Source organism: Terrapene carolina, unplaced genomic scaffold, assembly GCF_002925995.2.
Source record: "Terrapene carolina triunguis isolate 2854851 unplaced genomic scaffold, T_m_triunguis-2.0 Scaffold212, whole genome shotgun sequence".
NCBI classification, from domain to species: domain Eukaryota; kingdom Metazoa; phylum Chordata; order Testudines; family Emydidae; genus Terrapene; species Terrapene triunguis.
The window spans coordinates 1,290,749-1,304,222 of NW_020664563.1; the positions used below are offsets into that span (position 1 = coordinate 1,290,749).

Consider the following 13,474-nt stretch of genomic DNA (forward strand, 5'->3'; position numbering starts at 1 on the left):
GGCACAAATGCCCTAGGTGAGCTGTAAATAGGTTTAGTCCTAACTAGATAACAGCTGCGAGCTTTTTTTAACCTATAGACGGCGCAATGTAGCTTGCCCTAGGAATGTGCTTGGGCTGGGGAAAATACAGATGGTGAAAGTCAGAATGGCGAAGTGTGGGGGAAGGACACCCATCGCCATGGACCACCACGTGGGGAGCCTCATCATCACCACTGGCATCTCCTTAACTCTCCAGGCTGATACCATGGCCACCCAGGGGGCAGAGCCAGCTTTACACAACTGGGGGTCTCAAGTCAGCCTTTGGCAGGTGCAGCACTTGTACAAATCTGGCTGCTTAGCCAGGTGCCTACATAGGGACGTAGCAACCTAGCTTTGGGCCCCCATTTTTGAAACTCTTGGCTGCAGTCTTTAGAGACAGACAATACAACGAGCACTCTCCCCATGGCGCAAACAGAACCTCCTTCAGTTTCCTGAGGGTTAGATTTAAACCAAGAGGGGTCGGGGGACTCACAAGCAGCTGGGAAAACAAGTAACAGCCATTTCAAATACCTCTTTATGATCAGGTGTTTGAAGCCGGAATGTCCTGCACCAGAGGCCAGCAGGTGGGCTTTGGAGAGAGTTGCTCCAGGATAATCCAAGTGCTTGAGTGCTAACAAATGGTCCAAGACGAAAGGGGCTGCAGGAACTAATGGCAAATGGCTGTACGTGTGCGGGAGTACTGGGTGCATTGGGCAGAGTGAACGCGAGTACTTTGGACACACGCAGTCAATGCGTGTGCCATGAGACTGGAACGTGCCTGTCTCCAGACGCAGTCACTGATATCTCAGGGCTGTGGCACGGTCCTTGCTAGGCCACTGTACGCACTAGCAAAGGCCTCAAGACTTACAGAGAGACGAGTCCCAGGAACAGCTGCTACATAACCTCTTTAAACCCATTCAAACACCCAGGCCAGACGCTCCCCGCTCCTTTCCTCCAGAGCCACGCTGATCCCTCGCTGGAGCTGGGGGACCCACCTGTTGACTGTGAGGTCAGCTGGTGATGTCACAAAGCCAAGGCCCTGGGGAATCCAGCCAGAGGCTGTCCAGAGCCCCAGAAACTCTCCAGCCAGGACCTGCTCTCTGCACCCGTCTCAAGAGGGAATGGAGAACTTCTCCCTGCTGACGATCTCTGGGCCTCGTCTGCCCAGCTGTGCCATGAAGAGCGTACGTGAGCTGCCATCCCCCAGAAGCACGCCCAGTCTGCCAGGTAACGGGGCCACAGTGAGAGCCCACAGCCAGCCCTCGCATGGCATGGAACAGAACGACGTTGCACTTCTCCAGCACCCTCACCACCTGCCCCAGGGCACTTTATAAGCAGCATCCCAGGACAGCCCATGAGGTGGAGGAGGGGTAGTATGATCCCTGCTGTACAGGTGGGGAAACTGAAGCACACAGATGCTGATGTTTTCCAAAGTGTGCTCTGATTTTGGGTACTCATTGTTAGAGCCCTGGGGCCTGATTTGCAGTGGGTCTGAGCACTCACAGCTCCCACTGAGGTCATGCGAGCTGTGGGCCCCCAGCACTTCTGGAATCAGGGGCCAGCTGTCCCAAACTGGGCATTCAAAATCAGAGGCCTCTCTTGAAAATTGTGGCCTAAGTGAGTTGGGCAAGGTCCCACAGTAAGTCAGTAGCAGAGGCCAGGAGATGAGCCAGCTCTGATCCCCGCCTTGGGTCATACACGCCACCTTTCCTAGGCAAAACACAGCCAACCAGGCCAGGCCCAGGAAGTCAGGAAACCAGTGAGCTACTGCCAGCAGGGCTAGGCATTGGCAGGTGACCTTGGACAAGGCACTGCCCTGCTCTGGGCCTCATTTCCCTAGCTGTAAAACGGGGCAAGGGAAAATGCATGGGCCTGTCGTTCATGTGCCCAGAGGCCTCGTCCAGGATCTCAGGCCGGGGCGGTCGCTGTTCAGCCACAGAACCCCCCTCGCTCGTACGCTTTTCTGACCCACTGCAGGCTTGTGCCTGAGCCAGTCCTCGATGCCCGTCACGCACCACCACTGCTTGGGATCAGCGCTGCCCTCTGAGCCTCCCAGCGTTGGGTGAATGGCCAGAACCTGCAGCTGGACAGCTCTGCCCCTGCCCTGCCCACGGCACATGCAGGGAGAGGAAAGGTCTGACCATTTCCCAGGGGGCCTGCACTACATGGAACCCCTGCTCCCCACTGCTCAGGCGGACCCCGGGGCCAGCCGCTGCTCGGGCCCACGGAGGTCATGGAAAGTCACAGAATCCTCCACGACAGACTCTCAGCCTTACCCATGTGTGACAGACATGGCTGCCAGCCCACGTCCACACAGTCTGGCCCAGCAGGAACCCTGTGATCGGGGCGGGACAGGCGGGTCAGGAGCATCCCGGGATGAACACCGACCCAAGTGGTGTCTGAGGGGGAGGGAAGCTGCCAAGGGGAGGGGGAGGGCAAGGTGAGCCCAGACCATGGCCTCCCTCCCCACAGCCTGCCCTCCACTGGGCCAGGGGCTCATTCCAGCCTCTTCTCTCGGCAGCTTGTGTCCCCAGCGACGGCCAGAGCAGCGAACCCCTAGGGTGCAACTGCACCATCTACCGGCCCTGGTTCTCCCCCTACAGCTACTTCGTGTGCATGGACAAGGTCAGCCAGCGGGAGGCCTGCAGCTTCCCGGACACGCTGGTGGCCAGCACCAGGGACACCAGCCAGCCTGACGAGCTCCCGGAGAGCATCTGCTCCTCCTCCTGCTCCCTGGAGAAGGCTCGCCCCACCGAGGGCACCAGGAGAGCCAGCCCCGGTGTGGAGGCCAGGGACTGCATCACGTCCCAGGACATCCTCATGGCCTCCAAGTGGCAGCCGGCGCCACAGAATGGCTACAAGTGCGTGGCCTGCTGCCGCGTCTTCCCTACCCTGCACTCGCTCAAGACCCACATCAAGTGTGGCTTCAAGGAGGGCTTTAGCTGCCAGGTGTATTACCACAAGCTCAAAGTGCGGTGGGAGAAGGAGCTCACGGCCCGGCCCAGCAACCGGCCGGCCTTTGGCAGCTGTAAAACACCTAAGTGACCCAGCCCCCGGCGGACGCGCAGCCCCCAGCACATTCCGCCTGGGGGCAGTGCAGTGCTCTACACTCTCTACGGCAGAACCCGAATAAAGCAGATTATTAGGACCAGGCAGCGTTTCTCTGCGGAGCACCCTGTGGCAGGGGCCCCTGTGGGCTAGATGCAGGGATACAGCAGCCCCGGCCCTCCTCCTGGGACGTAACTGGGCGAACCCCCGCCTTTCCCTGCTGGATCACAGCCTCCCCTCCCCAGCAGTGTGACCCCTAAGGAGTGAGTCCCTAGTCAGCCTGCCATGGGCCTCTGGCCCCCAGATCCTCCACGGCCCCGCAGCCCCCCATTCACCCTCCCAGCAGGCCCCCACTCTAGTACAGTGATTCCTGCACACCCTGACCCTGACCCAGCACCCCAGACCCCACTCCAAGGGATCTGTCTGCACCTAGTTTTGTTATGGTGAAAAGGCCTGTTCCCCTGTCACTCTGCGCTGATCAGAGCCCAGGCGTAGATCCCCACATATCCCCCAGCCAACAACTCTTCAGGAGTGGGTCTGAGAAGCCATTTCTCAACAGCTCAGGTGCCTGCTTCTTAGGGCTGCTCGTTCCAGACCCCCTGGGAGAGAGACCACTCTTACCAGCCTTCGCTATCGCCCAGCAGCCCGGGCAGGAAGTGCCAACAGCTGAGCCGCTGCGTGTTGGTGACCGATCCCACGGGACCTGTTTGAGGGAGGCATGTGTCCCCAGAACTAGTCCAGTGTGGGAGGGGCATTTCCGAAAACCAGGCAGCGACTCCGAAGGACCCTTACATCGAACGTGACGGAATGGATGTCTTTAGCCAAAGTCTGGGCTGCTTCCCAAACACGAGAGTAAAGAGCCTTCCCCCAGAGGTTCCCCGGAACAAGCGAGGGCAGGCAACGCCAGGCTAGTTGAAAGGAAGGGTCAAGATGTTTTTCAAGCCACGCCAGGATCCGTCGGCGGGTGGGAAGGGGGGACGGGTTGGTTTGGAGAGCAGAGGGGTGAGATCCTGCAGGGGCTCCAGGCAGCAGCCTCTCCGTGCACCGTCCCAGCTGCTGCCCAGTCTCAGACTGGCCTGGCTTTCCAGGGAGAGCTGTGGAGCCCTGGGAAGGGTGTGGGTCTGAGATGCACGGGGAGCACGAGGGAGGCTGCTGCTTTCATTCCTCACTCCTGCAATCTGGATTCCCAGTAACTGATGACTGGGATGGCTCTAAAGCCCACCCCTGTCTGAGCTGTCTAGGCTGGTGGGGAGCAGGGAGAAGACGGCCTGGCGCCTTTCCACAGTGCACTCGCACTTTGACTTTGGAAACAAAAAAATCATCATCGTTTTATAAGAAGTCATCCTTTTCCGCGTCATTTTACAGGCCCAGAGAGAGGCTGTTCTCCAGGACTGGGGTTGCCCTGTACTGGGGACTCGGGGATCCGGCTCGGGGATGGGCAGGATGGTACTGGAGGGCTGGCTGTGAGACACACAGACAAGCAGCAGCAGTATATTCCCATCCACCAGGTACGGCGCTTTGGTAACAAAGGCAGGGCATGAAGTGAACACAATGGGAGGTCCCAGCTGGATCTCCCATTCGCTGAGGTCAGCTCCTCAGCCATTGCGGTTTGCAGTCACCCATGTGACGGCAGTAACGGGTCAGACGGGGCCTGTTCTGTATTGCTCTAGACACCAGCCAGCTGCTGTGTAGGACTGAACGGCCGCGGCCCTGGCTGAACAGTGACAACGAGCAGCTCAGCAGGCCCCCAGCATTGATTGGGAAGCTCTGCCAGGGTGATGGCCACCATCCTGGCCAGCCCCCCCAGGGACTAAATGGAACACATCTATAGACCCCAAGGCCAGAAGGGACCATCGCGATCTTCTAGTCTGACCTCCTGTAGGACACAGGCCAGAGACCAGCTCACAATAATTCCCAGAGAAGATCTGTTAGAAAAATACCCAGTCTTGATTTAAAAATTGTCAGGGATGGAGAATCTCCCATGGCCCCCAGTAAGTTGTTCCAGTGGTTAATGACTCTCACTGTTCAAAATTTACATCTTACTCCCAGTCTGAATTTATCTAGTTTCAGCTTCCAGCCATTTGGTCATGTTGGATGTTCCTCTGCCAGACTGAAGAGCTCATTAACAAACATTTGTTCCCCATGTTGATACATATAGACAGTGAGAAAGTCATCCCTTAACCACCTCTTGGTTAAGCTAAATAGATTGAGCTCCTTGAGTTCATCACTATAAAGCAGGTTTTCTAATCCTTCAGTCAGTCTCGTGGCTCTTCTCGGAACCCTTCCCAACTTATCAACATCCTTCATGAACTGTGGGCACCAGACCTGGACACAGGATTCCAGCAGAGGTCGCAGCAGTGCCAGATAGAGAGGTACAACAATCTCTCTACTCATACTCAAGATTCCCCTGTTTCTGCATCCCAGGATCACCTTAGTCTTTTTGGCCACAGCATTGCACTGGGAGCTCATGTGCAGCTGATTATCCACCCTGACCCCCAAGTCTTTTTCAAAGTCCCTACTTCCCAGGGTAGAGTCCCCCAGCCTGTAAATATGGCCTACATGCTTTGTTCCCAGATGTACACATTTAGCTATATTAAAATGCATATTGTTTGCTTGCGCCCAGGTTACGAAGTGATCCAGATTGCTCTGTACCAGTGACCCGTCCTCTTCACTATTTACCACCCTGCCCCTCCCAATTTTTGTTCCATCTGCAAACTTTATCAGTGATGATTTTATGTTTGCTTCCAGGTCACTAATGAAAATGTTAAACAGTGTACGGCCAAGGACTGATTCCTGCAGGACACCACTAGAAACACTCCAATCAGTGATGATTCCCTGTTTGTTACATTTTGAGACCCATCAGTTAGCCATCCACTTAAAGTGTGACATGTTCATTTTATATCTTTGTAGTTTTTTAACCACAATTTTGTGCAGTTCCAAGACACATCACAGAAGTCTAAATCTCTTACATCAACACTATTACCCTCATCAACCAGACCTGTCATCTCATCCAAGAACGATAAAGCTAGTTTGACACCATCTATTTTCCATAAACCCATGTTGACTGGCATTAATTAAATGACCCTCCGTTATTAATCGAGTCCCATATCAATGACTCCATTATCTTATCCAAGGCCTACGTCAGACTGACAGGCCTATAACGACCCGGGTCACCCCATTTACCCTTTTTAAATATAGGCACAACATTAGACTTTCATAAGCAGCTGCAGCTCCCTAGCTGGGGCTCTGGCAGGCTCCCAGCCTCTGTGATTGGCACAGAGAGGGATGTGTGGGTCACCCCACTGAACGGTGAGAGCACGAGCACCAGTCTGCAAGGGTCAGTACGGAGCCCCGCGTGCTGTCGGACTGTGCCTGGCCCGATTGGGCAGTGCCAGTGTAGAGCGGTACTCACGGCAATCTATACTCAACCCAGCTCTCTCAGCAAAGATGAGGACATCATGTTGGGATGCTGCCTGCTCTCCCCTCACCATGCTGGGACACTAACCCCTTGACACTCCCAAACAGGTTAGTGCTTGGTCAGCAGACTGGGCTCTTCATATCGCCAGTGGCTGAAGGCACTGGGTCAAGCCTGCTCTCCCCAGTGTCTGCTGGGAGACGTGCCTTTTGCTGCTCTCTGGGGACACGTTTCACTGCCTGGAAAGCATAGGGGCTGGAACTAGAGGTACTGCCATGCCCCCGGCTTAAAGGGGTTTCCATCAGATACAGGGTTTACAGTTTGGTTCAATAGCTCTCAGCACCCCCATTACACACATTGCTCCAGCCCCCTGCTGGAAAGCTCCGTTCCCAAGCGGGATGGGGTATAACTGGTTTCCCTGCTTTGGGCCCCGAAGTTTGGGAGGTGGAAGGAGTGATCTAGAGACAGTGAGAGAAAGAAGAGACGACAGAAAGCCTTGAGAAATTGAAAGATTTATTTAGCAAAAGCCAATAGACAAACACCATCCAGGGGTTAAGTGCACTTACATTGACAGACTGGCTTCCCAGATAGACTGAATACACAGTTAGTAACACAACAGTTGTAGGAAAGGAAAGGACAAAAAATAGATCTCTCTCTATCCCCAGCCAAGACCCACCACCACAGTGTGAGGCTGGAGAGGAGGTTCCTGGGCAGCGTGGAGTTGGGAGGAGGAGAATTTACAGCTGTACAGTTCCAGGACCCAGGGCACAGCAGAAGGCTGGAAAGAGTTGCAGCCCAGCTCTGGGACGCCTGTGAGATGCATGCTGGGGCCTTCCAGCAATGCCCCTTCACATTGCTTCACGCCACTGGCTACCGGCCTTTCAAAGGCCTCCAAGAGAAGGGGCTGCTCTCAGAACCAGCAGCAGCCACCCTGTCCCTACCCCCATCCTGAGCGGGAGCAGACCAGAGTGATGAGAAAAAGGATCACTCATGCATCTGACGAAGTGGGTATTCACCCAAGAAAGCTCATGCTCCAATATGTCTGTTAGTCTATAAGGTGCCACAGGACTCTTTGCTGCTTTTATAGATCCAGACTAACACGGCTACCCCTCTGATACTTGAGAAAAAGGATGAGTTGGAAGCAGGCCAAGTGAGCCAGCTGCCTGCCTGCCTGCCTGAAGGCACCTAGTCCCTGAGGGGGTGTCCCAGTGCCATGACTCCCAAGAGTGACTCCCAGGGGCACAGGTCTCTCACTAGGACCCCTGCTCCCTCTGGGTCAGCTGTTCCTGCTCCTACCTGTGCTGTGCAGAGCAGGTCTGGGGCAAGGAGAGGAGAGGGGAACAGGACTGGTCCTGCCACAAGCAACAGGGAGGGTGAGAGCCTCACAATAATGTCCTTCCTTCCTTCCTTCCTCCCTTCCTCCCTCCCACTGCCCTGCTCTCTGCCCCTCCCTCATGTGTCAGCCAGCCAGACCCTGACTCCTGCCTATTGCATCTGGCCCTGCTGCTCATTCTCCCAGCCCTCACTGCATTAACTCTCTCACATGCCAAGTCCCCTCTCCAGCCCCTCCAAAGGTCCCAGGGAGTCCCCTCAGCCCCCTCCCCCATCCCACTGCTATCCTTACCCTTATCCCCCTGCACTCTCATCTCTCTCTTCTTCCCTTTCCCAGCTGCATCCTGCCCGCCATCCTATCTCCTACCTGTGCATCAGGCCTAGGCAGGCTGCTGGTGTCCCCATCCCTTCCCACCTGAAGTGCTGCCTGGCCAACCTCCCACCCCCTCTGCCAGTGCCCACCTGCCCCTTCCAGGCCTGCAGGGGACGGGTGCAAGCTCACCCCACCCATCAGGCCAGATCAGCCTCTTGCCCGGCAGCCCAACAGCCCAGCTGAGCTCTGAGCGGGACCACACCAGGCATTGCAGCTCCCCAGTCCCTCACAAGCCCATCTGGCCAGGAGGCCCTCCTCCCCACTGCCCTGCCTGTCTGAATGACAGCACCTGGCCCAATCCCAGCCCTGGCGAGAGGAGGGGACATTGGTGGGAAGACACAGCCATTGCCACCACCTCTCCCTCCATCCAGTGGGTCAAATCAGCCCCAGCCAGGGTGCTCCTGGACACCTCGCTGCAGCTCGACACACCAACATCAGCTAAACGCCCCTCCCACCTAGGGCTGCCCCCAGCTCCACAGACACCAGCTGATGACCGTGGTCCAGGCCCCCGTGCCTGCATTGTAGTTAGGGTGGACTGCAGCCCGCACCTGCTGGGGGCCCATCAGCCCAGTGCCCCTCACTGTGCTGACCCCACAGAACAGCAGCTCACAGGCCTGGTCTCAGGGGCTTCTACACCCCCTGTGCCAGAGATAGTGGCTCTCACAGCCAGGGGCCCCGCTCAGTTAGAGTTCCCCAAAGGTGCCACCGGATGCTGCCCATGGCAGGTGATGCTGGGGGCGGGCTCAGGAGGAGCAGGCAGAAGGTGCAGGCAAAAAGGAAGAGAGATCAGACGAGCAGTGGGAGCGGAGGGGGAAGAGAGAGGAAGAATCCATTCCCCAGCCCCCATGTCCTCAGGGGAGCAGAGGGAATGTCAGTGCCTGTCTTGACTCCTGGTCCTGGTGCAGCGACCAACAGCCTCAGGAACAGGCAGGGAGAGCCGCAGGCCCCATGGGAGTGACAAGGCTGGAGGGATGTCTCAGGCAGACGTTACCTTCCAGGCTGGGGCCCCGGGGCAGCCATCCCGCTGTGGGCACTCTGGCGGGACATTACTGGGAAAGGCTGTTGGTCAGCAGGGTCCCACCCTGAGTGGTGGAGACAGTGGTATGATATAACAGTTTTTCACCAGGATGCAGGAGCGGAGGAGGCGGGGAACAGCTTCCCGACGCATGTAGGGCTTTGTCAATAGGGTCTGTCAACCTGGCCCTGGCCTGGCCTGTCTTTTTAATGGCATCCTCCCTGGCACTCTGGCTGGTTTCCTCCTGCATTAGGTTAGCTCAAACACTGAGCCTCCCAGTGTGTGATATGAAGCAAGGGGGCAGCTCACAGCACTGGGGCACAGCAGCAGTGGGCGTGCAAGGGCATGACTGGAATTTCATGACCATCTGGATCTTATTTGGGCCCCTCACGCCCCCACAGACTTCAATTACCTGCATGTTCAAGTCATCATTCAAAATCAAAATAATGCACAGAAATTGGGTAAACAAAAGCCAACTAATTATTGTAATCAAGAAACTGGTTTTCAAAACACTCCCTCCAGCAAGTGAGCATTCCAAAAACCTCAGGGCCACATTCCCAAAGGTTATCCCAAACTGCCCTCACAGTAGCTAAGAGCACATTTATTTGCATGCACACAAACCTCAATTGCTTGTAAGTGTATCCCCTCCTTTCAGGTGCAAAAAACTGCACTGGCAAGGGCATCGTTTTGCATAAACAAAAATCCACATTTGCAAGTGCATTTGTGTGCACAAACAGAGTTGTCAGCTCTCACAATCTGAGTTGTAAAGCTCCAGCTCCTGGAAGCATGTGATGGTGCGAGAACCTCAGCTTTCCTTTACCAAAAAAAGCAAGTTTCTAGCCCTCGCAGTTGTGGAGAAAAGCCCGAAAACAGGACCCAAGTGCCCCCTAAAGGCTCAGAAATCAGAAAGCAAAGAAAAAGAGCCCCAGTTATTTTTGAAAGCCAATCTCATGGTCTCTGGAGCCTGCCTCCTGAGTTCTGAACGCGGGCAGCTGACCAGACTGCAGAAACCTGCATGATTTATCACAGATTTTCATTGAGCACTTGGAAGCAGAATCTTTGGAGATTTTGGCTCCATCTGTCCTGGTGGTGATACAAGTCTAAAAGGCCAGTTAGATCTACTCTAATAGAGCCAGAACCACCCTCAGGAAACCTCAACATGACTGGTGCCTTTCCTTAGGTCCTGGCTTCCACCACTCAGTGCAGCTCTCACTGTTGGCTGTAAGACACAGCACGTGTTGGGCACAGAGATGGGCAGAATGGCCCTTAGCCGGGGGCCCCTCCGGCCAGCCAGTAGCTAGTGGGTGAGCTGATCGACCATGTTATGGTGACGCGTCAGTCCCTGGGAGCGGAGGGAAGTGTTCGCAGCTGCCCTTGAGAGTGCTGTAAGTGAACCTGGAGTGCTGGGGACACGCTGTCCCGTGGCCTTGCCCTGGGGTTGCAGGCTCTGGATTTCGCACTGCACGCGCCCGGTAACTCAGACAGAACAAGCACAGCTGATGCGGATGTCGAGCCTGGGCTTTCTGCAGAGGCAGCCAGGAGAGGGGGGCCCAGCAGGCAATGCCTGGGGCCCAGTGAGGGTGAGGAAAGGCAAGGTGGGGCCAGGAGGGGCAAGGATGTAGCAGCCTTTGCTTCCCATCACCGTGCTGCTCTTCTGGAGCCCTGCTCTCGCCCGTCTCTGCTCGGAGGCTGGAGAATCTTCCTAGCCAGTCTAGGATTCCCATCCTATCTCCATTCCACTCCTCAAGCCCTGCCCTCACTCCCCCACTCCACTGCTCCCTTCATGGCCAGCACTTCTGCACTCACCCCCCCCACACACACTTCCCGTGTCACTGCCACACACGCCTGGAACCCACCAGCTACTGCCCCGTGAACTCACCCCTCACCCTCCCGCAGACAGACCCAGGTCCCCTGCTCACTGCGCTCTCCCTATTAGTGGCTCCAGAGAGAAGCTGCTCTCCAGCCAGCTCTGAACCCCGAAGGCTCGCAGGACTCCGGGGATGGTCAGGAGGCCCAGCGGGGAAGGTTGCACATGGCCCTGCCCTAGTGTCAGGGCTAATGGCATCACAGCGAATCGTCAGGGAAAAGCTGAGAGCAGGCAGCGACTGGAGGTAGCTCCAAGCCCCAGAGAGGGGTCAGGGGAAAGAGGGGGTGGTTAAACAATTTTAGATCAGTGAATACACATCTGTGGGTAGGGCACTGCTGGAGCCCCTCATCCAACCCATTTGCTTGCCTTTGGAGTCCTATTCTACCTGCTTTTGTCAATTTCCCATCTTTTCGGTCTGCCACCTCTTGAGGGCATAGCCAATGCAGCCACGACAGGGCCCGATCCTGTCTGGGGCCCTGGGTGCTACAGCAAGACAATCCATCCTAACGAACTCGCTCCCGTCTGCTTTCTGAGATCGCCAATCTTTACTGAGGCTAGGTCTACACTACAGCGGGGGTCCGACCTAAGATACGCAACTTCAGCTACGTGAATACCGTAGCTGAAGTTGCGTATTTTAGGTCGACTTACCTGGCTGTGAGGAAGGGGAAAGTCGACCGCTGTCGCGCTGCCGTCGACTCCGCTGCCGCCTCTTGCCGCAGTGGATTTCCGGAGTCGACGGCAGAGCGATCAGGGATCGATTTTATCGCGTCTTCACTAGACGCGATAAGTCGATCCCAGAAAATCGATTGCCTGCCGCCGGACCCTCCGGTAAGAGATGTACCCTTAGTCACCTACAGGCACTTTCAGCCTTCGCGCCCTCCGAGCAAAGCCTTTTCCCTGAGAATCTGCTCTGCCCCTCCAATCAAATGTTAACAAAGCCCCATGGGGACAGCAAGCAAACACTCCCATGACAGCAAGGCCCATCAGTACAGCCTTCTCCGCAGCATTGACCCAGCCAGGCTGCACAGCCTGGAGAACTTACCAGACAGCTTGAGAGCAAACAGGAGGAAGTGGCGCCTATCTGCTAGGGAGCCAGAGCAGCCAATCTGCCCAAAATGTGAAGCAAAAGCCCTGGGACTTTGCCCTGCCAGGAGAGTGGGGGGTACATGCCACTGAAGAGTTCGGCTCCCTGAACTTGTGGAATTTCCTGACTTCATCACTGCATTAACATCAGCTTTGGCATTTCACTTCCCTGGATTTACTTAAGGAAAAAGAAAATACGAAGAGGCCAGTGCTGCTGAGCTGCTCTGCTGCTGGGATCTCCTGCTGCCGCTCCGCTCTCGCTGCACACCCCTAGGGAGCTGGGGACAAGGAAAGAGCGTGCTGGCAGATGACACAATACTGAGGTTAGTCAAGACTAGGAAGGCCAGCAAGCCCTAGCTGAGTGAGGAGAATGGCTGGAGTGACGGCAGGGGAAAGTGTCTCGACAAGAGCATGGAATCTGTGATTCCTTCACACCGGGGGGCTGAAATGGATCTGAATGGCTCAGGTTCGACCCAGGCATGACTGGAACAGCGAGTGTGCCAGCTCGTCACTCAGCAGTGTGCAGAACAGCTGCAGAGGACTGGGATGGAGACCAACTCCAAAACCGGTGCCATGGAGAGCAAGGCTGGCACCTGCCTGGGAGACTTGGGTTCAATTCCCTGTGCTGCACAGACTTGGGCTCTGTGCCTCAGTGCCCATCTGTCCAGCGGGCAATAGCCCTGCCTGGCCTCCCAGGGGTGTGTGGGCATGAATACAGTGCCGGCTGGGAGGTGCTCTGTTGCCACCGGCTGTGTGGGGAGTTCAGAGAGCTAGGATCTGTTATACAGATATGGGGCATTCCCTGACCTGCAACAGTGAGGTCAGGTCTGGTTCCCCAGGAATTGAAGGAGGCTCAGAGGTAAGTGCCCACAATGCCGAGAGGCTCCATCTGAGGACGGGGAGTTTCAAGGGCTGGGTGGCCTCTCACTGAAATCTATAGCTCGACTCCACTGGGAGCAGAGTTACCCGTACGCTGAGCTCCTGTGACCATTCCCCCTGACTCTGCTCTGTTTGGAGAGGGGATGAATAGGAGGGGACATGACAGGGCCATGTCAAAGACTGAATGGGATAAGAAAGCGGGTGGGAGCTCCGTCTCAGTGAGAACCAGGGGAGGTACACTGATGATGAAAGGCAATGAATCTAACGCTGATCAAGGGAAATTCTTCATTTTTACCCAGAATGGACAATGAGCATGTGGAACTCCTTGCTACAGGATGTTATGGGGCCAAGAGCTTGGTAGGATTCAGAAAAGGGTTATAGATATTATGGCTAACGAAAATATCACCAGTTCCATTACAGAGGACAAAGCTGTGCCATGGATGT

General features: G+C 55.9%; 1 protein-coding gene across 1 annotated transcript; it reads left to right on the top strand.

The window, feature by feature from the left end:
* The first annotated feature begins 1,139 nt into the window (after positions 1-1,139).
* LOC113407515 (spermatogenesis-associated protein 46-like) lies at positions 1,140-3,063 on the top strand. The gene is made up of 2 exons (XM_026656109.1): positions 1,140-1,245; positions 2,540-3,063. The coding sequence occupies exons 1-2, from the start codon at positions 1,140-1,142 to the stop codon at positions 3,061-3,063; spliced, it is 630 nt and encodes a 209-aa protein (XP_026511894.1).
* Positions 3,064-13,474: the final 10,411 nt, after the last annotated feature.

Bases quoted from the DNA above. Each gene is read 5' to 3' on its own strand.
- LOC113407515 (XM_026656109.1), top strand. From the start codon at position 1,140: ATGGAGAACTTCTCCCTGCTGACGATCTCTGGGCCTCGTCTGCCCAGC. The intron at 1,246-2,539 runs GTAACGGGGCCA...TTCTCTCGGCAG, and splicing joins AAGCACGCCCAGTCTGCCAG to CTTGTGTCCCCAGCGACGGC.